The sequence below is a fragment of the Macrobrachium nipponense genome, chromosome 2, assembly GCF_015104395.2.
Source record: "Macrobrachium nipponense isolate FS-2020 chromosome 2, ASM1510439v2, whole genome shotgun sequence".
NCBI lineage: Eukaryota > Metazoa > Arthropoda > Malacostraca > Decapoda > Palaemonidae > Macrobrachium > Macrobrachium nipponense.
Genome location: NC_087201.1, coordinates 82,703,228 through 82,729,577, shown reverse-complemented (window position 1 = coordinate 82,729,577; position 26,350 = coordinate 82,703,228). Strand labels below are relative to the sequence as shown.

At 37.1% G+C, this 26,350-nt stretch overlaps 3 protein-coding genes across 9 annotated transcripts in view; 1 reads left to right on the top strand and 2 right to left on the bottom strand.

Moving 5' to 3' along the window:
• The window catches only part of LOC135220729 (uncharacterized), a 161,376-nt gene extending 157,607 nt beyond the window's left edge, over positions 1 to 3,769 (top strand). For all 4 annotated transcript variants that reach the window (XM_064258167.1, XM_064258165.1, XM_064258168.1 and 1 more), the window contains exon 3: positions 1,326 to 3,769. In XM_064258167.1, coding sequence (XP_064114237.1) covers positions 1,326 to 2,287 — 962 coding nt within the window. In that variant the 3' untranslated portion in view covers positions 2,288 to 3,769. The remainder of the gene's footprint in view (positions 1 to 1,325) is intronic.
• Positions 1 to 26,350, bottom strand: part of LOC135220726 (transmembrane protease serine 11D-like) — a 496,130-nt gene that overhangs the window by 360,385 nt on the left and 109,395 nt on the right. For all 4 annotated transcript variants that reach the window (XM_064258162.1, XM_064258158.1, XM_064258159.1 and 1 more), the window contains exon 2: positions 15,624 to 15,686. The gene's annotated coding sequence lies outside the window, so the exon portion shown is untranslated. The remainder of the gene's footprint in view (positions 1 to 15,623; positions 15,687 to 26,350) is intronic.
• On the bottom strand, positions 10,388 to 12,754 carry LOC135221238 (high mobility group nucleosome-binding domain-containing protein 5-like). The gene is made up of 2 exons (XM_064259054.1): positions 12,277 to 12,754; positions 10,388 to 10,602 (listed from the first exon to the last, which is right to left on the bottom strand). The coding sequence occupies exons 1-2, from the start codon at positions 12,752 to 12,754 to the stop codon at positions 10,388 to 10,390; spliced, it is 693 nt and encodes a 230-aa protein (XP_064115124.1).

Here is a 26,350-nt window from a genome sequence, read left to right as displayed (position 1 = left end):
CTAACGAGGAAAAATCTCTAACAAGGTCAAATGACACTCGTTTAAACAAATGAAAACAAAACATCTAACTGGTAACGTAGCCTACCTTTTTTCTGTTGAATGCCATCTCTGGAGTTGGCTGAAAATCAGTTTCAAACTAGGCTAATGTAAACTCTTGTTGTTACAAAAATATATTTTTTATTTCCCAAAATTAGCTAACATGAAAATGGAATCAAATTAATTAAGCATGGCCCAAAAAGAAACATTAAACTATCATATTCCTCTCAAAACCATATTTAAGTAAGTACTCCCTTTTCCCCTAAGTGTCCAAACATTCATAGTTTATTAATAGTCAAAATTAATCTAGAGAAAACCCATAAGGTGACTTCGAATCCATCTGAAATAAAGAGACCATAATCATGACACCATAAAACATTACAGTTCGCCAATAAAGAATGTGTGCCGCACGTCACTTCCCTTTCTCTAGAACTCAAGTAATTGTCACTTCAAATGTTAACTTTTTCGAAGTTTCTCACTCTACGTTACCTTATCCGATGGACCTGCAACACCTCTTCTAACGCCTCTTCTGTGGCATGTTCCACACTCTATCAATCAAATTCAGTGAGTCCCCCTTTGCAACCTTTCTCATAGATTATATATCATTTTCTGTTCATTACGAACACACACACTCACCAATTGGCACACAAGAGGCATGCACTCTACATACATGAAACTCGTGACCTTTGGAATGCATCGCTGACCCCAATTGTACGCCGGTAAGCTTTCCTGTTTGTTTTTTCATTTCAGCATCTTCGAGGAATCCAGCGTTTTGCATCTGTCTCTAACCAGCAAGAGCTAAGGTTATCAACCCGACTAATTAATATTATAGACTGTTACTAGTGCCTTTAAAACAAATACACTTGTCAGCTCACTCTGGTTACAATAAATGCCAACAGGTTTAAATGGAATTAGTGTGCTAGATAACAAGCAGTCATCGAAAAACATGATCCTTCTTCTAACCTTAACATTAAAATAAATGAATAAATGATAACCAGACATTCTAATTTCCAGAAATGTAATTAAACAATTACTGCAAGGATCATATTGCAAAACACATATGCATAACATTCCAAAATATTCCAGTATCTCATCATGTTTACTGAACATTATTTGCATTTTATTTATAGCAATAATCAAAGAGAACATATAACTTAAAAAATTACCATTTTGTTAGAGAAGCCAATAATATTCTTACCATTGTCTCTATTTCTAGTGTAAAAAAAAATGGCTTTTATTCTCCATCACTGTTTGATTTTACATATTAAATCAAAGTAATTTTCTTTCAGAATCCTGGGCGGCAGAGAGGGCAGTTTGTCGACCACCCGAACCCTTAGAATGGGGCGTGGCCCCACCCAACTGCATTACGCCGGCGTCGCTCCATAACCTTCTGACAGATGGATTTTACGCCCCTTACTCTGCCAACCCCCGTTACCTCTTGGTTGTAGACTGTAGGGCCCCAAGAGCCTTCACGAGACGTCGGCTGGCTACTGCCCGATGGCATGGTGCTCTCCACACTGCCCCGGCGCCTAACCTTGTCCACACTATAGTCCTTTACGATGACAAGCCGCGGACCGCCGTGCCCAGGCCAGAAGACACAGACCCTCTGGCAAACCTCTATCATGACCTTCGTCGCCAGAAGCTCGATCCTTTGGTGCTGGTGGGTGGCTGGCAGGTACTGGAAGTCACCTGCCCTCATTTGCTAGAGGGAGGTGACAACCCACCTACCCCAGAACCCATGCCTTGGTATCCAGCTCAGGTCATTCCTGGGCTTCTTTACTTGGGGCATGCAGAGATGGCATCAGACCCCAGAGTGTTATCGGCATTGTGTGTCACGCACGTGGTAGACGTGACAGAGTGCCTTCCTCCTCGCGTCCTCCCTTCAATGAACTACCTTGTTGTGCCGCTGCCCGAAGAGGAAACGGAGAGTACGAAGCCCTCCGAAAAGTCCAGTGACAATAATGGCACGGACCTCATCTCTTCTCTGCCCACAATCTTGGAGTTTGTGGCCGAGGCGCGAACCTACGGAGGGTGCGTCTTGGTCCACTGCGACCAGGGACTCACTCGAGCTGCTGCCGTCGTGATGGGCATTTTGATGGCCGAACGCCGCTGTACTCTCGAAGATGCCTTCTACTATGTAAAGGGTGCGAGGTCAGCCGTTCATCCTAGCCAGAGCCAGCTGCAGCAGCTGGCCAAATATGAAACAGTGCTGTTTGGTGCCTCTCTGACGTTGGTAGAAGACCTCTTCTGACCTGCAATAACCACTTGCCGTTTCCCCCTCTCCCTGCCCTCCTTTTTCATGCTCTCTGATGTATACCTCGCCCGTCTCTATTTACCTCATATGCATCTTCCCTTGAAGTCATGACATTCATCCCGCTTAGACTCTTTCCGAATATCATATACAACTGATATCAATAACAACAATAAGTTAATGATAATAATTTTAGTCGGCACATATCGACAGTGTATTATGGCCTTTGAGGTGAAGGTAGTCTGCCTTGTTTCTGCCTTTGCTCGACAATACTGCTGATACTGGCGGTGTGGAAAGTGCGCTCGAGCGGCTTTTGAGAAGCCTCGTGTTTATGCTTGTTTAGAAAGGGAGAGTCTTTCTAAAGAAAGCATCTCTGATTGGCTGCTTGAAAGCGCATAAGAAGATAGCGTCTGTCTGGTTGGTTGGCTGCTCAAAAGCAGAGAATATTAGAGTAAGTGTCTCTCCGGCTAGCTGCTCAAAAGCAGAGGTATAAAAGAAGTTTGTCTTTCATTATCATAGCTAGGTGACAGGTACTGATTGTTACTGTACTTCTGTACTGTTGTGTGTAAATACTATCCTTTTTTATGAGCCTTTTTCTGGGATGATCTTATCTATTGCCCATTCATAGGCCTTACTAGCTAAAAAAATAAACAAAAAAGAATAGATGACAGCGTTAGAAAGAGACTTGTATATAGAAGGCATAAAATAAATATTGTATCATAGTTATCTTCGTAGTCCAACAAATAAATAAAAAGAGCTTATATAAAACCTAGTTGAGTAGAGATATTTGTAAGAAATTACTTGTTTTCCTCTTCTCAACTGAAACAAACCATGTTAACTCCGTCGTAGCCTAGGATCAAAGATATAAAGACAGACAGACTTCCATGTATGCAGACTTGAATAAACATACAACGTAAACAAACATGTTTTCCAATTTACAGCAAACATAATAGAAACTCAGATAAAGGAGCGACCACACGCACAATACACACATCCATGCATACACAAAAATATACATGTATGTATATTTGTATATTATAAATTATATACATACTATATCTATATATGTATATAAATACACACACATATATATGTATTAGATGATGTATCGGATGTCTGAAAATGGGATTTGTGGATACGAATATCAATCTTTTGAAAATGCAGATGCGGATGCATGATAAGGGTAACAAAACTCAAAGCCATTCTTCGCGAGCATTAGAGAAAGTGTGCGCGTTTCTTAAAAATGCAATACCCTGCCTTTTTTATATTAAAAGCTGTAAATGTCATAAATTTAATTAAACAAATATGCTTTAAAAGAAATATGCAAAGGAAAAATCAAACTTAGCCAAGAATAAAAAACAATGTATATGAACTATAAAACACTGAGCAAGGGGGTGATATCCTCATTCTTTTTTATATCCTCATATCTGCATTCTCAAACTACGGATGTGGATATCCGATACATCTATATATATATATATATATATAATATATATAGAATATATATATATATATATAATATAATATATATATATATATATATTATTATATATATATATATAATATATATATATATATATATATATAGAATATATATATATATATTATATATATATATATATATATATATATATATATATATATATATATAGAAGAATATATATATATATATATTATCTATATTATATATATTATATATATAATTATATATATAATTATATATTTATATAGAATTATATAATATATATATAATTATATTAATTATAATATTATATATAATAGATTATTATATTATTATATATAAATATATAATATAATATATGTATAATCTGCAGATCACACATTGCGATTACGTTGTGGCCAGCGCGATTTGATCAGTTTACCTGACAGGGCGATAGCCCCAGTCTTTCCCCATCCACTTGTAACGACACAGTGAACGAACTTTTCGACCGAAGAGCGGAGACAGTTGAGTTAGTTTCACGGTCCGATCACCGTTACTTCGCTTTCTTTATTAGTTCTTGATTCAAGTTACTCTCGATTAGTTTTGGTACCAACAGTTTCTCATTCATTTCCCGTTGCTAAATTCCTTACACCAGTTCCCGATTTAATTCGGGCTGCAGGAATATTTCGTAGCTCTTGGTTTCGTTACAGTTATTGTATTATTTTGGTCGTTCCTAGTTAGCGGTGGGCAAAACACCTCCACAGTGTTTCCTAATACAGTTCACGGTACTGTCTTGTACTGTCTGGTAATTATCGATTTAATTAACCTTACTGTTTTGAGTAAGTGCGGAAGGAATTCATGTCACCTTTCTCTCCCTTTCTAAAAACCTTTAATCCTTGGTACAGTCTAAAAAATAAATAAATAAATAAAAAAGTGCTAAATTGCCTACCTGTTATATTCCTGGTCTTTGATAAACGAACTCGCATTAAAATTGGTGGTTATTTCTATATTGTTACCATATTTGTACGTGCCATGCCTTATAGTCCTCTTCACTAAATAATATAAGAGGTGTGTAAAAGTTTAACAACAACTCATCATAATTACCATCCGAGTCCACGGCAAGTAAAAATGAATACTCCTGATTGCAAAGACTGATCATACCGCACCTGTAGCCTTTTCTACTTCTTCTCGTCTTCACACGTTCTTTGCTTCTCCTCTCTTCTCTTCTCTTCTTCCTTCATTCGTAAGGCAGATATAAAACTCGTATTTCGCTGAAGCAACCACACGGTAGAACACGGTTGATTACACATCGTCGGAGGGCGCACTGGACATGGAGCTTTATCCAAAGTAGGACATCCTCTCTGCGATACATATGCACACTATATGAATTATTTGATTAGAGAGGATTGGTGGCTGTCACGTTAGTCGGCCTTCGCACAAAACTTTCCTGCAGATAGAAGGGAGTCATGGAATCATTCTTCGCGAGTAATTCTGCTTTAAGAGATCCACTTCGTTCTTCCGCCTCAGGGGAGTCATTGCGTATGTTGGGAGCTAAAGTTAAATATATATATACATACATACATACATACATACATATATATATATATATATATATATATATATATATATAATATATATATATATATATATATGCAGAATAATTCAAGAGATGGTCTTCTGAACTGTACCCTTAATTTGCTTGGTAACGTTAGGACATCCCATTGTTAGGAACAGGTTCGTGTCGCAAGGATTACTGGTCATTTTTAGCAACTGAAATATAATACAAACTCTAGTTGATTCTTCAACTCGAAATCGAGAGAAAATGTTAGAAAAAATTTCCGCCAATTCCTCACCATTGCCATGACGACAAACCTTTGTACAATATAACTCCTAGAGATCACTTCATTCTTTGACTTACAACCTACAGCTGTCGCAATCAAGAGGGCACCAGGTAGAAATAATGAATGGAAATAGATAATGCGCACTTATCAATAAAGATTTTAATCGAGTTATTGGGAACTTATAGATTCAATTGGGAAAAAATTGCGTTCGTTTTAATTCAAGTTGAAGCATTTCCAAGTTGAGAGAATAATTGTTTTGGAACCTTTAGCCAAGTTGCCAAGTGGAAAGTATCTTTTCAGTCTGTGAGAGGAGAGCATTCTATTTTTATAAGTATCGTAAAGACAAAATATTTTCCTTCCAGAAGTAGGTGAAAGTGAAAAAAAAGTTCTTTCTAAGTTGGTAATATAAAAATCTATTTGTATATGTTGATATATAGTGCAATCAGTTAATAATCTTTATTTTCTTACAATTCTGATGCACTCGCATATATTAAATCCCTTTCATTCTGACTTGTGGGATCACTGCTCGTCCTTTGCTAATGATCACCCGATGAAGTAAATTAATGAAACAGATCTTCTCCCCAATTTGTGAATCATTCAAAATTGGTCGCGAGAAGCATAAAATTTTCAACTCGTGAAATACCTCATGAATTCAACTGTCCAAATTTAATACAAATGGTTGTTAACTAATTCACCCAGTTCCTGTAATTTAAGCAAAATCGATGTATTCATTGAAACAGTCGATTACTCCTTTTTTCCCATCTGTTAAATTGGCAAACATTATTAACAGTTGGCTGAAGTAATACCTACAGAAATGAAGTCCGTTACACTAATTATGCTTGATAGTTTTTACAGAATAAATAATCCCTACTTAAACAGACCTACCTATAAGTCACGAGAACAATGTAGACGTTTTAGCAAAGACTATCAGGCGTCCACTGACACAAGTGTTTGGTTAGTTAGTTTCCTTGGGCTTTCCGTGATGGAGAATATGTCGAATCCTGGTGTTGTCTAGCATATCAATAAATGACTGGGACTGTATCAATACTGATTCCAACAATATATTCCATGAAGATCACATTTTTATATCATGTACGCAAAGAATATCGAGATCAAAACGAGACGGAATTAATGAAAAGTACGATTTATGTATGCTTCGTCTTAACAATCCATTACTTCGGTATAATCAGGGTCCTGGTTTGTTTCCGACATTAAAACCTATTGTGGGTGTGAACAACCGTATCCGTTGAATTAAAAGACGGAAAAAGTCAGATTTTGGAAAACTGAACCTGCCTGTCATGCATTAAGGAAAACCAAAATTGCAAAAAGATGACAATGGACCGATATTGCATTGTCTCTGGCCCAAAATGACAATGATACATGAAATGCGTGAAGCAAAAACAAACTTATCATTGGATCCCACCCCCGTCCTCTGAAAAAGAGTGGGTGATTTTTATGGTAAAAACAATATCAAAGTCTAGAAATGCAAATGTAAACGACACTTGAAACTAAATACGTCCGAGTTACCCAGAATAGTCTATTTTAGTCTCAGTAGATGTTGTGAGGGTCTTAAACCATAATTAAAAATTTTTGTAGCTTTCCTCATCTAAAAAGGACAAGGGCTGCAACAATTTCAAGTGATTTCATTGATTGTCCTTCTGCTTCAAGGTTAACGACCGACCATTGACTCGAATTAGTTGTGAAAATACGAAGCGCGAGGTTGCAATACACAATTATACCTTCATTTGCCGAGTCCGTTTGATCCCAGTCAAGTCCGAAGGATTACTGAAGAAAATAAAATACGACCAATGGAGCTTGTTTGCTTTACTAGAAACGAAATCGAAAAAACTGTTTTAGCAATCAGCGCTGATTAGTTCAGGTAAAGAGTTGAAATACGGCGTGAAGGTGAGAAACCTTATCCCTCAGTACGGCTGGAACCTTCTCTGAAGAGACATTCACCTCTTCTACACAAAAGGTGCATTGGAAGAGATACAACTTTAAGCTCTGCTCCTTAGATAGAGTCCTAGCAATAGTCGCGATGCATGTTTCTTTCTTTTTTTTTAATTTGCTAATGCCATTTTCCCAGCCAGCTATCATCAATCAAAAAAAAAAAAAAAAAAAACGAAAAAAAAAATTCACTTGATCACCAGTTCTTCGCAGACCATCTCATTCATACAAATGAATATATATCAAAACGAGTCACTGGTTCCTCAGTCATTGCGAGAGAGGAATATCTGAGGGGCAGTGTGATCTGCGAGAGAGAGAGAGAGAGAGAGAGAAGAGAGAGAACTGTTAGGCGAATGAGGATAAACCAAGAGTCACCTCTCCGGGAGAAGAATGGTGACTCGGTGGGAGACGTTGAGGTGCTGCTTAGCCAACAGGGACCACGAGCGACTGTCACTTAGATGGCTGGGGGGACCCGTACGCGTGTCAATATTCTCCAGACGCCTGCATGCACACATTTTCTCTCTGCCTTCTTGAAGGGATGGTTAACACCAATCATCTTTTTCCGCAATCATCGTGTACATAAGGTTATGGTCCAACATAAGGTTATGGTCCAAGGAAACAGCCGGATCATTGTCACATGTAGAGCGCATAATCTGTAGGTGGATTTATGCATAGTATATGTATCTATATATAGTGTATGTATGCATACATATAGTGTGTGTGGATGTATGAATACATTACATATGCATAAATATATATGTATACATAAATACGTATATGCATACATATACATATATAAACGATGATATTTGTTTTTTGCACATATAAAATATAAAATATTATATATATATATATATAGTATATATATATATATATATATATATATTATATATATATACATACATATATATATATATATATATATATATATATATATATATATATATATATAAATTATATATATATATATTATACATATATATATATACATATACATATATATATATATATATATATATATATATATATATAATATATATATATTATATATATATATTAGACTAGCAATTTCAGACTATGGAATGAGATTGTTATTTCACTATATCATAAGGTTTTGTGTATTTTTCTCTCGGTAAAGTTTACACGATTAAAGATTACTAACAAGAAACTTGCTGTGTTTCAGTGTTTTCCCTTCTACAGATTCAGTATGATATTCCTGTGATTACGTACAACTGTTTGTGTAGTAAAAAATCTTACAAAATCCGAAGTAAATTTAATCACAGTTGATAAAAAAATTTTGGTTGAAGCAATATCGCACAGTCGTGTTTATTTCTAAGAATTTTTGTTTTAACACTAAAATATTTAAAATTTTTTTGATAAATTTAAAACCATATATAACCGACAAACAGTTGTACCACGTGAATGTTTACTTGCATTTTAAAAAGAAGTGTCTAATCACTGGGCCTAACCTAACCTGGATAAGCAATCAATTTACTGAAAGAATTTCTATAGCACCAGCACTCGGGATAAACGTGGTATTCGAAATAAAGCCTTTATCAATTCATTAAAATTGTTTTTAAATGATGCCCCCAGAATGGGTAAATAACATGTCGAATGAAAAATATAGCCGAAGGATGGAAAGAATATGATGCCAGGTTTAGTCACGTTAATTCACGAACAGGAAGAAGGTAAAAGAAAGCGTGAGGTCATTAAAAACAAAGTCGGTAATAATCACTGGCTATAAGCTCTATTCTACACATTACAGATATAAAACGCAGAAAAGTTATACAGAAAAATAATCAGCTCATCTAAACCTATCTCATGAAAAACAAAATAGTTAGGTATATATATATATATATATATATATATATAATATATATACATATACATATACATATACATACATATACATATACATATACATATACATACATATAATATATATATATATATATATATATATAATATATATAAATATATACACATCTCAGAAATGAATAAAACATGGGTATATAATGGATAAGCTCCAAGCCCGATTAATCAATGCTTGAAAGAGCAAAAATCTGAAGCTGCAATAACTCATAAAATAATCCATCTACTGGTAGAAAATGCGAACAGGAGAAGTGTTAGCTTAAAATAATTATCTTTTCCGATCAAGAAAAGGTTAAGACATAATTAAGGTACTAATCTTATCTGTCGTCTAATTACAAAGCTAAAATATTTCAAGTGAAGATTGTACATGGTCGGTCATATGAGTGGCTACATTCTTTAAAAGTGATGAGAAAATGTTACACTACACAAAGAAAGCAAACAATAAATTTTCAAAAAAGTTCTAAAGGCTCTTAATATCGTTTGCCGGCTTACACACACACACGCAACATCACTTGACCCACCATTTGGGCAACAGTTTCACTCCTCTTGTCTTTGATGGGAACTACATAGGCAAATTTATTCATGTGATCCACCATCACAATCATCCCCACGTGTCCTCTCGCAGTCTTCGGCAAAGAAACACAATCAGTCACAAGCATTTCAAACGGCTCTTTCATCTGCAATCGCAACACAAGCGGACTTGCATGCACACTCTGATACTTTTCCCTCTAACAGTATTCCCCCATGTGACAGCTACATCCATACAAATCTTATTCAACCCAGGTGCATACAATCTCTCTCTCATGCATTCTCACAACTTATTTTTCCCCATATGCCCAAACCGATCATGCACCAGCAAACACATACAGCTGACTCAACAGAAAACACAGGCACATACACTTCCCTGTCATACACCCCTTCCTGATGTAAAAAGTACACTATGTTTTTACACACTACAAACCGTTTAGCAACCCTCTTACATACATCAAAATCACATGGTCAATCTTCCACACGCACTCCTCCCAAAACACATTTCGCAACATACTTGTCTCCAAGCAGATTATCTTGCATTTCCTCAATCTCTTCCTCACTCAATAAATCATTCTCACTCCTAGCAATATCAATTATACCCTCAAAGTTTGCTACATTACTATCTTGAATCCTAGCTATTTTTCTGCCCCTCTTTCTATGTATTCCGTTACCCATATCTACTTCTACCTCATACATCCTCAAAAAAATCTATCACTATCAAAAGGCAAGCTGGCATATTGTTTTCTCCCATAACTATAAAGTTATGTATTACTTCAAGATCTCCTAACCTAACCTTTAACCGTACCTCTTCCCATACTAAAACACTTCCTTTTCCTAACCCATGTATTCTTACACTTGTACACTGCCTTTTCACTTCACAATTGCATCTCTCAAGTTCACTCAATACTGACCCACTCACCAAGGAAACTTGTGCCCCTGTGTCAACTAAAATACAGTATTCACTATCACTTACTCTGACAAACGTCACAAATTTCCCTTGAGTCCCATGCATACACACATTCACTACTACGTCCACCTGGTTATCCACATCACAATCATCCTCACCACATTCATCCTCAGTTATTTCCCCATTTCCGCAATTCTGACTCAAATCCCCTTCACAGACCCTTTTTGTAACCAACCAATTACAACCATCTTCGCCACACTGAATCATCAAAACCCCATGCTCAATACCTGTACTTACCTCCCTCGATACTCAACCAGTCTGTCCCATCCAAAATATAAAAACACTTTTATTCCAAACAACTCGGCTACTGTTGACAACAATTTATGTAATATCTCCTCTTCCCTCCCTTGTTCCTCCGTATATGCCACTTCCTTCTGCACATCACTCATCAACTTCACTTGCAATTCATTTGCACTACCGGGTACCTCTTTAACCAGACCCTTACCTTCGAAGTCTTTCAATCTTGAAAACAAACATTCACACACACTGTCACCCCCTTCAAACCTCTCTTTTAACAACTAACCCCTCAAGTACCGTATTCGGATCACAGTCACTTTTCACGATACCATTGCCCTTACCATGCATCTAGACATCATATGAGCAATCACATTTTTACTCCCCGGCATATATTCTAATCTAAAATCAACTCACTCGAATCCTCAATCATCCTCGGGATCCTAGCATTCAACGGCTTCCTCTCGTCATTACTAACACTTTCATCCACCTCAATTCTTTCTCTCAACTCATACTTCCACTCATCACTTTCTTTCACGCTACTTGTCATCACCTGCCATAACTTAACATATCTTTTGTTGTCCACATTCACCAACGTATATAATAACCCTACACAATCACCTTCATGTATACCCCACATTCGCTTTCTCCTAACACTCGGCAATGAGGCTACAAAAACACGAGGATTCTCTATATTTAAAATCCTGTTGTATACATGCACACTCACTCTTACCAACTTATTCGCATCCACACCCTCAACCACATATGCACACTAGTCACCTTTGACAATTCAAAGACTATCCGGCCATGCAACTTTCCACTAACAACTTCCCTGACTTCTCGCGGCACTTTTACACTCTCTTTTGCAACCAACAGCACCCACTTCCATACTTTACTGTTTACCCCTCCATCCCTATCCAAGTACAACTCTCCACGTACATCCCCTTTCATACACAATTCAACCATATTCGTGCTCAGACGGACCACCATCCCACACTTCTTCAGGAACCTGTACCGTAACAACATATCTTATTTATCACTCATTCTCTCGATCACATAACAGTCACTTTTATCCAAAACTAACCCTTCAATTTCTACATTTTCACATAACATTTCCACCACAGGCATACCTAAATTTCCTATTCTTGGTACCTACCCTTTACTTCCTGCTCATTCTCACTTTCACTACTTCCATTCTGATCCCTCTTAACCTCTTCTGAATACAACAAATCAACTTCCCTACTAACATCCATGCTCTTGATTACACTCTCCTTACCCTTCTTCTTTTTACCTGCTTGTTTCCACTCACCGCTATCTAAATCACTCTCAGCCATTTCACCAATGTATTCAATCCTAGTCTCATCCTGTCCGTCATCCTTACTAACCTTATTTCCCTCAGTCTTCTTCTTTTTCTCAGCCCCCTTCTTATTTTTGTCCTCAGGTTTATCCTTATCCTGTTTCTTCCCCTTCTTTCCTTTTCTTATCACAACCAAATCACCTTCATGTCTTGTACTCTCATCCACTTGTTCTTTCACTTCCTTAATTGCTCCTGGCCCGTCAAAAGACCCAGTAGGCCTACCTCCTATTGCTCCCTCTCCCATGAATTCCTTCATCTCCTGCACTGCATTCATCATTACTCCAAATTCTTCGTCCATTTTCTCAACCATTCTCTCTTCTGCTCCTTTAACCTCTTCTTTCATTTTCACTTTCACACTCCTTAGCATTCCTCTCATTTCCTCTAACTCACTCTTCAGCTCCTCACACTCTATCCTCAACCTCTCATTCTCTATTTCCAGTTGTCCTCTCACTTCTCTCTCCAACCTCAACTCCTCCTTCAGCCTCTCCATTTCAGTTAAACCTTCCATACTCATTTCCTTTCACCAATCATACAACCCACCACACCAACCATCCTGCAGCTGCCACACCAGCAACCCCACGTTGGGCACCAATAATTAATGTGGAGGGAATACAAGCTAAAAAACAAAAACTCTCTAAAACCAACTTGTATTTACCACACACTCAGGGCGAGGAGCTGCTGTACTGTCTGCTGGATATAGCTAGACTAAGATAGCCATCGTAACACATGATGTCAGGATGCCAGAAAACTTTCAATCATTCATTCATTCCATCGTAACGCAATACACAAACAACCAAACAAGGACAACAACCACACAACAGTTCAATAACTTTACAACAAAAGATCACTGCACAAATAATTGCTATCAATACCAAAAAACAATAACCCGACAAGTCAACACACCAACTATAACACCAAGGAACCACAACTCACCAACAACAACACTCAACTATTCCAACAACTCATCTACAACACAAGAGAACTCATAAGCACAACAAAATCAACAACACAGGTACAACAACCTTCAAACATACAATACCAACAATAATTCAAACAACAGCTTCAAAAAAACACACAAAATAACTGACCATCAATAATATTCAACACTGCTACCAAAAAACTGACTGTCCACCACACGCTCTGATCACAGACTCCCTCACTTTACCAGACTCTCATAACAGACATTTGCCACTGATATTCTTGTCGATCACCACAAAAGACACATGCTTACGACCACCATCAAACCACTCCCATTTATTCCTCCACCAATTTTGCTCTCTCTCTCTTTCATGCAACCCTCGGAGACGTTGTCAAATTTAAAATACCATCATTACTCCTCTATAATGATAGTAATAATACTGAGTATAACAGCAAGAAAAATTAAAATTATAAAAAAATTTTAAAATCAGATTGCATAAAACTAATGGCTACAGTACACCACGTGGCACTCATAAAAATAATAAACAGCTAAGAAGAGATGACATACCCTTGTCTCACACCGACTTTCCAACCAAACCAGTTATACACCAGAGCACTATTCCATCAGGGTTTCCCTTTCACCACAACAACTTGACATAACCATTAACAATTGATCTTAGACATCCTATGTACAGCTACGCTCAGAACTGATGCTACATGATTGCATAGGATTCATTCAAAATGCACTAACTGGCAATCTAACATGCTCCATAATCATCTATTATTTCAATGCAAGAACCACCTGGTGTAACATAGCTCTTCAATGATAAGTGACAATGAAATTATCTTGAAAACATTTATTTTATTTTTGTTAGTGGAATATTTGGATTTTCATACAAAATTACTTGTTATATTTCTTAAATACTTCAAAAATGATGGCTTACTAGCAAATCTTCGCCTATGCAATTATTCATTTGTCAAAGCCAAGATTTTGTTCCTAGGCCTAGGTGTGCTAGATTTCTCTACACTTAGCATTCATATCTCTATATAACAATTTCTGGCCTAAAAGCAAATGAGGTTATCTACACATTCTTGTACTTCAATTTACCCTATAAAAGAATAAATTATACACCAAATGTGAGCAGAAGGACTTTTAAGAAAACAATATTTTAAGCCAGTTAAAGAACAACTGTTCCATACACCTTGATATTAATACTAATAGATATTTCGATTAATAGCCATCTACTCCATATAATTAAAATCATCATTATCTTTTATTCCTCAAAGAACATGTAATCTCTATAAATAGATTTATTAGTAGTAACAGATTACATCACAGATGGCTTAGATTATTTTTTAGGCCTATAAATCATTTTGCAACATCCAGGCAGCTTAAACACAGCCTAACCTTATCACGCCATACTCCGAACTAAGCAACGTGAAAAAAAATAATTTCAAACCACACAAATTACGAATTATACCAATGCATAAAAGGGATCACACTTATATAACCGTAAGGAAAATAGTGCTAGCTGTGAATTCACAAACATTTCGACATGCATGACATTGGTAATGGAAAAGAAATAACACTACTTGGCAACTTCAGGTTGAGTATGATTATCTGGACGATACAAAAAGAATCATGTCTCATCAGATCTGAGCATCACGAGAACACTTCCCTGTTCCCTAAGTCTTCTTATTCATAGAGCTATATTACCTTGAGATATATCTGTGCATTCTCGACTCACTTCCACTCCATCCGTGACCATGAGAAAATCAGGAGAATTTTCTCCGAAAGACTTCTTTGCAATGGAACGGGAAACTCTTGGGTAAATATGAGGCATGCGAATTCTAAACAGATAATTAATTTTACACATACAAAAAAAAAAAAAATATATATATTATATATATATATATATATATATACTATATATATATATATATATATACATATATATATACATATATATATTGAAAATACATGTCACTCGAATTCAAAGCATACAGTTCATATATATATATCATATATATATATATATATATATATATATACAGTTCATATATATATATATATATATATATATATATATATATATATATATATACATACACGTATATATTAATTCCGTGATGGAGTTTCAAAACTACAAACTAATTATGTCACTACAAAAATGAATGGACCACTCCTAAGCTCCTACATATCACTGCAACCGCTATTTCATACTTACAAGGAGATGATCTTGAAAACAATGGGGCTGCCTCTTCCGTTCCGCGTCTTCTCCCAAAGGATGCTGAAAGAGAATAAGCCGTGACTGGATTCCATAAGGTAGCGAGAGTGTTACTCGTAAATTTAATGAGACAAAATCTCAAAATCTTGACATGGTTTGTCTATTATTATTTGTCGCAGAACAGCACAAAAGATCAAATGAAGATATTGAAGATAACCAAGAAAGGAAAACACAATTACACGAGAGCCGAACAGATTTGCTTCTATCAAGCCACGAACAGACCCAATATACCTCTTATACAACCGGAACCATCTCTAATATGTGTGCGTCCTCACCATAGTAAACTATGTCATAAACACTAGCCAGCAATTTATCGGACACATATATATAATTTTAAGAAAACCTAATCCCCTAAATTCCATCCATATAATCTACCCCCACAAATTTTCCAAAACTACGCCAAATTTCCTGCTTCTTTATGACGTTCGCCAACGTGTTTCCCAGTGAAAGTTGCCTCTCGCTAGTTACTGGCTTTGTTTCCAATCACTCGTTTGTAACGCTGTCACCAATTCGCCATACAGCCCCAGATTTGATTAAGATGTAATTGGTGACCTTCCCTCCGATCCGATATATAATTTTTCTGACAAAGTTTTCACTGTAATCCATAAAAAAGGGCATTTTATTATTGATAAGCTAGCTGCGTTAGATCACGCGATGAAATGGAGACCATCTTATCTACATAATTCAGAATGATGCCAGTTAGTAAATTACTAATAAATTATTTCTAATTTTACAAAATAACTCCTTTATGAAGTCTCCTATATATAATATAGTAATGTAATTCAATGCAAACAAAAATATAGAGAAATACAAAATTAGTGAGAGAACCATAAAATATTAATCCTAATGATATAGCAACATTATCGTACTGGGGATTATAATGGTCCAGACATGGAATAGGCATGCCGCCACTGCAAAGGGTGGAGAGAGCTTTGTATCACAATGCCCACCTAGCCATATTGGAGTGTAATCTGACATTAATAAATTATCTGTAAAAATAAATTATTTATATCAACGAGTGTTTCTTTTTGTAATAATGACTGACATAAGTAAGCAATAAACATAAGTCAACATAATTACAATTCTAGTCCATTGTGTCATGGTGATATGATTAATCCCGAGGTGACACAGATTGGATAGCAAGGTGATAAGACCTAGGTAGAGCATAAAATGCAAAGTAGAGTATAAAGACTTTGATACTTAGAAGGATATTAAATATAGGGTTCAACAGGCTTTAGTGGTAAAATTTATTACACAACCCCTTGGCAAAGACATGAAATCACTCAGTCTTAGCATATGGGATCCATGATTATTTCTATCGTATGAGACACATAAGTGCTTCATTGGATTCACTGGAAAGTGCTTTTCAAGGGCTTTTAACCAATGATAAATTTATAAAAATTTATATAAAAAAATTTGGAACAGCAGAGTAAAAAAGCGAACCCAGATAAAAAGCATACCTGGATATCTTAACTTAAAACATTGCTGTGCTGTATTTTCTACATGCTTGAACAGAGGTAAAATTAGATAGGGGGAAAATGGACAGGGATAAAAATGGATAGGGGTAAAAATGGTTAGGGGTAAAATGGATAGAGGAAAAATGGACAGACATAAAAATGGATAGGTGGGAAAATGGATAAGTGAAAAAATGGATGGGAGAAAAATGGACAAGGATGTAAAAAGGTACAGGGATAAAAATGGAAAAGGGGAAAATGGACAGTAATAAAAATGGATAGGGAAAAAATGAACACTAGTAAAAATGGTAAGGGGAAGAAATGGATAGAAGGAAAAATAGACAGGGATAAAAAATGTATATGGGTGGAAATGGAGAGAAAAATGGACACTGATAAACTGAAATGGGGGAAAAATGGACGGGAGTAAAATTGGACAGGGGTAAAAATGGATGGGGGGATAAAGTCAGGGGGGAAATGGACAGAGAGAATAGGGGACAGGGGGAACATGGAAAGGAGTAAAAATGTACATAAGTAAAAATGGACAGGGGGAACTTTGGACAAGGGGAAATATGGGTAGGGGGAATTTTGGACAGATGGAAAAATGGACAGGGGGAAAATGAACAGGGAATTTTGGACAGGGCGAAAAATGGACAGAGTGAATTTTGGACAGGGCAAAAAATGGACACAGAATTTTGGACAGGGGAAATTTTTAACAGAGGGAAAAACGGACACGGGAAATTTTGGACAAGTGGAAAAATGGACAGAGGGAATTTTTGACAAGGGAATTTTGGACAGGGGGAAAATGTATAGGGGTGAATTTGGACAGGGCAAAAATGGAAAGGGTGAATATTGGCTAGGGTAAGAAATGGACAGGCAATTTTGTACGGGGTGAAAAAAGGACAGGGGGAATTATGGAGAGGGAAAAATGGATAGGGGGAATTTTCGACAGGGGGGAAAATAGACAGGACGAAATATGGGCAGGGAGAATGTTGGACAGGGGGAAAAATGGACAGAGGGAATTTTGGGCATGGGGAAAAATGGACGGGAAATTTTTGACAGGGCAGAAAACGGACAGGGGGAAATATGGACAGGGGGAATTTTAGACAGGGGTAAAAATGGCCAGGGGAATTTTGGACAGAAGGAAAAATGGAGAAGGGCAATTTTGGACAATGCAAAAAAGGACAGGGGGAATTTTGAACTGAGAGAAAAATAGACAAGGGGAATTTTTGACAGAGCAAAAAATGGAGAGGGGGAATTTTGGACAAGGGGAAAAATGGAAAGGGGGAATTTTGGACAAGGAGGAAAAATGGAGAAGGGGAATTTTGGTCAAGATGAATTTTGTAAAGGGGGAAAATGGATATGGTGAATTTTGGACAGGGCGAAAAAATTAACAGGGGAATATTGATCAAGGGGTAAAATGGACAGAGTGAACTTTGGACATGGGGAAAAATGGATAGGGGGAATTTTGAGAAAGGGAAAAATAGAAAAAATAGATAGGGGGAATTTTGGAGAAAGGGAAAATATGGATAGGGGGAATTTGGAGAAAGGGAAAAATAGATAGGGGGAATTTTGAGAAAGGGAAAAATGGATAGGGGGAATTTTTGGAGAAAGGGAAAAATGGGATAGGGGGAAATTTTGGAGAAAGGGAAAAATAGATAGGGGGAATTTTAGGAGAAAGGGAAAAATGGATAGGGGGAATTTTGGAAGAAAGAAAGGGAAAAATAGATAGGGGGAATTTTGGAGAAAGGGAAAAATAGATAGGAATTTTGGAGAAAGAAAGGGGAAAATGGATAGGGGGAATTTTGGAGAAAGGGAAAATAGATAGGGTGGGGGTTTTGGAGAAAGGGAAAAATGGATAGGGGGAATTTTGGAGAAAGGAAAATGGATGGGGGGGGGAATTGAATTTGGAGAAAGGGAAAAAATGGATATGGGGAATTTTGGAGAAAGGGAAAAATAGATAGGGGGAATTTTGGAGAAGGGAAAAATGATAGGGGGAATTTTGGAGAAAGGGAAAAATAGATAGGGGGAAATTTTGGAGAAAGGGAAAAATGGATAGGGGGAATTTTGGAGAAATGAAAGAAAAAAAGGGATAAAGGGTAGATAGGGGAATTTTGAGAAAGGGAAAAATGGATAGGGGGAATTTTGGAGAAAGGGAAAAAATAGATAGGGGGAATTTTGGAGAAAGGGAAAAATGGATAGGGGGAATAGGGGATTTTGAGAAAGGGAAAAAAATAGATAGGGGGAATTTTGGGAGAAAGGGAAAATGGATAGGGGGAATTTTGGAGAAAGGGAAAAAATAGATAGGGGGAATTTTGGAGAGAAAGGGAAAATGGATAGGGGGAATTTGGAGAAAGGGAAAGGGAAAAATAGATAGGGGGAATTTTGGAGAAAGGGAAAAAGGGAAAAATGGATAGGGGGAATTTTTGAGAAAGGGAAAAATGGATAGGGGGAATTTTGGAGAAAGGGAAAAATAGATAGGGGGAATTTTGGAGAAAGGGAAAAATGGATAGGGGGAATTTTGGAGAAAGGGAAAAATAGATAGGGGGAATTTTGGAGAAAGGTAAAAAGGATAGGGGGATTTTAGGAGAAAGGGAAAAATGGATAGGTGGAATTTTGGAGAAAGGGAAAAATAGATAGGTGAATTTTGGAGAAAGGGAAAAATGGATAGGGGGAATTTGGAGAAAGGGAAAAATAGATAGGGGGAATTTTGGAGAAAGGGAAAAATGGATAGGGGGAATTTTGGAGAAAGGGAAAAATAGATAGGGGGAATTTTGGAGAAAGATAGATAGGGGGAATTTTGGAGAAAGGGAAAAATGGATAGGGGGAATTTTGGAGAAAGGGAAAAATGATAGGGGAATTTTGGAGAAAGGGAAAAATAATAGGGGGAATGGAGAAGGGAAAAATGATAGGGGGGAATTTTGGAGAAAGGGAAAAATAGATAGGGGGAATTTTAGATAGGGGGAATTTTGGAGAAAGGGAAAAATAGATAGGGGGTGGGAATTTTAGATAGGGGAATTTTGGAGAAAGGGAAAATAGATAGGGGGAATGGGGGAATTTTAGATAGGGGAATTTGGAGAAAGGGAAAAATAGATAGGGGGAATTTTGGAGAAAGGGAAAAATAGATAGGGGAATTTTAGATAGGGGGAATTTTTGGAGAAAGGGAAAAATAGATAGGGGGAATTTTAGATAGGGGGAATTTTTGGAGAAAGGGAAAAATAGATAGGGGGGGGGAATTTTGGAGAAAGGGAAAAAATGGATAGGGGGGAATTTTGGAGAAAGGGAAAAATAGATAGGGGGATTTTGGAGAAACGGGAAAAATGGATAGGGGGAATTTTGGAGAAAGGGAAATAGATAGGGGGAATTTAGATAGGGGAATTTTGGAGAAAGGGAAAAATAGATAGGGGGAATTTTGGAGAAAGGGAAAAAAATGGATAGGGGGAATTTTGGAGAAAGGGAAAAATAGATAGGGGAATTTTGGAGAAACGGGAAAAATGGATAGGGGGAATTTGGAGAAAGGGAAAAATAGATAGGGGGAATTTTGGAGAAAGGGAAAAATAGATAGGGAATTTTAGATAGGGGGATGGTTTTGGAGAAAGGGAAAAATAGATAGGGGGAATTTTGGAGAAAGGGAAAAATGGATATTTTGAATTTGGAGAAAGGGAAAAATGGATAGAGGGAATTTTGGAGAAAGGGAAAATGGATAGAGGAATTTGGAGAAGGGAAAAATGGAAAGGAGGAATTTTGGACAAAGGAAAAAATGGAAAAAGGAATTGTGCACAGGGAAAAATGGAGAGGGGGGGTGTTTTGGAACTAAAGAAAAATGCAGAGAGGAGTTTTGGACGGGGGTAAAAATAGGATTGGGGGAATTTCAGACAAGGGTTAAATGGACAAGGAGAAGTTTTGGACAAGGGTAATATAGGACAGGGGAAAGTTTGGATAGGTGTGAAAATGGATAGAGGGAATTTGGACAAAGGTAAAAATGGATAGAGGGAATTTGGACAAAGGTAAAAATGGATAGGGGGAATTTTGGAGAGGGGTAAAAATGGATAGGGGGAATTTTGGATAGGGGTAAAAATATATACGGGTACTTTTGAACAAGGGTAAAAATGGACAGGGGGAATTTTGGACATGGGTAAAAATGGATAGATGAATTTTGGATAGGGTAAAAATGGATAGGTGGAATTTTGGACAGTGTTAAAAAGGGATGCGGGAATTTGAACAGGGTAAAAATGATCAATGGGAATTTGAACAGAGGTGAAAATAGACGGGGAATTTTGGTTTTGGACTGGGGTAAAAAAAAAATGGACAGGGATACAAATGGATAAAGAGGAATTTTGGACTGGGGTGTAAAATGAACAGGAGTGAAAATGGAAAGGGGAATTTGGAAGAGGAGTAAAAATGGACATGGGGATTTTAGATTGGTGAAAATGGATTGGGGTAAAAATGGATCAAAGGTAAAACTGGATCAGCAGTAAAAATGCTTTGAAAGGGGGTAAAATGGATCGAAGGTGAAAATGGATTAAAGGTAAAAATGGATTGGCTGTAAAATGGATCGGGGGTAAAAATTGGATTGAGGCAAAAATTGATTGGGAGTAAAAATGGATCTAAGTAAAAATAAATCCGGGATAAAAATATGGATGGGGGATAAAAATGGATCGGGGGTTAACACTGGCAGGGTGGTAAAAATGGATCAGAGTAAAAATGGATTGGAGTGAAAATGGATCAGGGTAAAATTGGATCTGTATAAGAAAATAGATCAGGAGAAAAATGGATTGGGGGGTAAAAATGGTTGGGGTAAAATTGGATCAGGAGTAAAAATGAATCATGGTTAAAAATGGGTAAAAGTAAAAATGGATCTAATTTAAAAATGGATTGGAGGTAAAAATGGATCGGGGATGAGAATGGATCAGGGTAAATTGGATCTGTATAAAAATAGATCAGGAGAAAAATGGATCGGGGGTAAAAATGGTTTGGGGTAAAATTGGATCAGGAGTAAAATGAATCATGGGTAAAAATGGATAAAAGTAAAAATGGATCCAATTTAAAAATGGATTGGAGGCAAAAATGGATCGGGGATAGAATGGATCAGGGTAAAAATGGATAGGAGGTGAAAATGCATCGTGGGTGAAATGGATTAGAGGTCAAAATGGATCAGAGTAAAAATTGATCAGGGGTAAAAAAAGAATCGTAGGTAAAACATTATGGAGGGTAAAAAATGGATGGGGGGTAAAAAATGGATTGGTGGGGAAAATTGAATCAAGGTAAAATGGAGCCGGAGTAAACTTGGATCATGGGTAAAAATGGATTGGGTGTAAAAATGAATTGGGATAATAAGGCTCAGAAGTAAACATGGATCGGGGGGGGGGGGGGGGGGGGTGGGGGGGGGGGGGGGGGGTAAAAAATGGATCAGGGTAAAAATGGATCGGGAGTAAAAATGGATTGGTGGGCAAAAATGGATCGAGGGTAATAAGGTATCAGGGCAAAATGTGTCGGGGGTAAAAATGGATCGATATAAAAAATGGATTGCAGTAAATGTGGATCAGGATAAAAATTGGATAAAGGGTAAAAATGGATCTGGGGTAAAAATGGATCTGCGGTAAAAATGGATCTGGGGTAAAAAAATGGATCTGGGGTAAAAATGGATCTGGGGTGGAAAAATGGATCTGCGGTAAAAATGGATTGGGGGTTAAAAATGGATTGGGGGTAAAACTGAATCAAGGTAAAACTGGGTCTGCTGTAAAAAATGGATCAGGAGTAAAAATGGATTAGGGTAATAATGGATCAGTGGGTAAAAATGGATAGGGGGTTGGAAATGGATCGGGGTACAACTGAATCGGGGGTAAAACTGGATCGGCTGTAAAAATGGATCGGGAGTTAAAATGGATAAGGGTAAAAATGAATCGGTGGGTAAAAAAGGATTTCAAGTATAAATGGATCGGGGGGAAAAGTGGATCGGGGTAAAAATGGGTTGGAGTAAAAATGGATCAGGTAAAAATGGTTAGGGAGTAATAATGGATTGGAGGATAAAATGGGATCGAAGTAAAAATGGATTGGGGGATAAAAATGGATTGGGGTTAGAAAGGGTGCAGAGGTAAAAATGGGTCGGGAATAAAAATGGATCAAGGGTAAAAATGAAGGGGTAAAAATGGATCGGAGTAAGAATAGATCAATGTAAACATGGATCGGAAGTAAAAGTGGACTGGGGTTAAAAATGGATCAGGGTAAAAATAGATTGTAATAAAAATGGATTGGGGGTAAAAATGGATGGGTGGGTAAAATTGGATCGAAGATATATATGGATTAGGGTAAAAATAGAGCGAAGTAATAATGAATCGAAAGTAAAAATGGTTCGGAGTAAAAATGGATCAGGGGTAAAAATGGATCGGGGGTAAAAATGGATCGAAGTAAAAATAGATGGAGGGGGGTAAAAATGGATTGGGGGTAGAAATGGATCAGGGTAAAAATGGATCAGAGGTAAAAATGGATCGGAGTAAGAATGGATCGGAGGTGAAAATGGATTGGGGTAAAAATCGATTGGTTGTAAAATGGATTGGGGGTAAAAAATGGATCGAAGTAAAAATGGATCCAGGGTAAAAATGGATCAAAATAAAAATAGATCCGGGATATAAATGGATGGGGGGTAAAATGGATGGGGGGGGGGGGTGGCACTGCAGTGGTAAAAATGGTTCAGGGTAAAAATGGTTTGGGGTAAAAATAGATCAGGGGTAAAAATGGATCAGAGGTAAAAATGGATCGGGGTAAAAATGGATTAGGGGTAAAAATTAATCGGGTAAAAAGGATCGTGGGTAAAACATTATCGAGTGTAAAAGTGGATCAGAGGTAAAAATAGATCGGGGGTAAAAATGGATCGGTGTAAAAATGGATTGGTGGGGAAAAATGTATCGAGGTAAAAATGGATCAGGGGTAAACTTGGATTGTGGGTAAAATGGATTGGGTGTAAAAATGAATTGGGGTAAAATCAGGAGTAAAAAGGGATCGGGGAAGGGGGGGGGGGTGTAAAAATGGATCAGTAGTAAAAATGGATTGGTGGGCAAAATGGATTGGGGGTAAAAACATATCAGGGTGAAATGGATCAGGGGTAAAAAGGTATCGGAGTAAAATGTATCGGGGGTAGAAATGGGTCGATGTAAAAATGGATTGCAGTAAAAATGGATCAAGGATATAAGGGATCAGGGGTAAAAATGGATCTGGGGTAAAAGAGGATCATGGGTTAGAAATGGATCTGGGGGTAAAACTGATCAAAGTAAAACTGGATCGGGGTAAAACTGAATCGAAGTAAAACTGGATTGGTGGTGAAAATGGATCGAGAGTAAAAATGGATCAGAGTAAAAGTGGATCGGTGGGTAAAAAAGGATGAAGGTAAAAATGGATTGGGGTAAAAATGGATTGGGGTAAAAATCGGTCGGGGTAAAAATCGGTCGGAGTAAAATTGAATCGGGTAAAAATGGATAGGGAGTAATGATGGATTGAGGGTAAAATGGGATCAAAGTAAAAATGGATCGGGGGATAAAAATGGATCAGGGCTAAAAATGGATTGGGGTTAAAAATGGTGCAGAGGTAAAAATGGATTGAGGTTAAAAAGGGTGCGGAGGTAAAAGTGGATCGGGTGTAAAAATGGATCGAGGTAAAAATGGACTGGGAGTAAGAATGGATCGGGAGTAAAAAAGGATCTGTGATAAAAATGGATCAGAGTAAAAAGAGACTAGGGTAAAAATGGATTGAGGGCAAAAATGCTGGGGTAAAAATGGATCAGAGTGAAAATAGATCGGGGTAGGAACAGATCAATGTAAAAATGGATCGGGGGTAAAAATGGATGGGGGTTAAAAAGGATCGGGGTAGAAATGGAACATGGGTAATAAGGATCGGGGTAAAAATGGATCAGAGGTAAAAATGAATCAAGGTAAAGATGGTTTGGTGTAAAACTGAATCAGGGGGTAAAAATGGATCAGGGGTAAAACGGATTGGGGGTAAAAATAGATCGTTATAAAAATGGATCGGGGGTAAAAATCAATCGGGGTTAAAAATGGAATAAGGTAAAAATGGATAGGGGTAAAAATTGATCAGGGGTAAAAATGGATCGGGAGTTAAACTGTATCGAGGGGTAAATATTGATGTAGTAAAAATGGAACAGGGTAAAAATGGATCGGTAGGCTAAAATGGATTGAGGTAAAATGTAATGGGAGTAAAAATGGATTAATATAAAAATGGATTGCAGTAAAAATGGATCAGGGATAAAAATGGATCCGGGGTAAAAATGGATCCAGGGTAAAAATGGATGGGGTGTTAGAAATGGATCCAGGGTAAAATGGATCATGGGTTAAAAATGGATCAAAGGTAAAATTGGATCGTGGGTTAAAAATGGATCGAGGGTAAAACTGGATCGAGGTAAAACTGGATTGGGTGTAAAAATGGATCGGAGTACCAAAGGAACAGGTAAAAATGGATTAGGGGTAAAATTGGATCAAGGGTAAAAATGGATCAGGGTAAAAATGGATCAAAGTAAAAATGGATCGGAGTAAAATGGATTGGAGTAAAAATGGATCAGAGTAAAATGGATCAAGGGTAAAAATGGATCAAAGTAAAAATGGATTGGGGCTAAAAATGGATCAAAGTAAAAATGGATCAGAGTAAAAATGGATCGGGGGTAAAAATGGATCGAAGTAAAAATAGATCGGGGGGTAAAAATGGATCGGGGGTAAAAATGGATTGATGTAAACATGGATCGGGGTTAAAAATGGATCAATGATAATAATGGATCGAGGGTAAAAAAGGATCAGGGGTAAAAAGGGATCAGGGGTAAAAATGGATCGAGGTAAAAATGGATGAGGGTAAAAATATATCAAAGTATATATGGATAAAGGGTAAAAATTGATGGGGGAAAAATGGATAGGGAGAAAAATGTATCATGGGTAAAATTGGATCGGGGGTAAAATTGGATCAGGGTAAAAATGGATCAGGGTAAAAAATAGATCGGGGTAAAAAATGGTTCAGGGTATAAATGGATTGAGATAATAATGGATCTGGGATAAATATGGTTTGGGGGTAAAAATGGATCTTGCTAAAAATGGATCAGGGTAAAAATGGATTGGGGGTAAAAATGGATCGGGATAAGAATTGATCAGGGTAAAAATGGAATGGGGTAAAACTGAATCGGATTATAAATGGTTTGGGGTAAAAATGAATTGGAGTAAA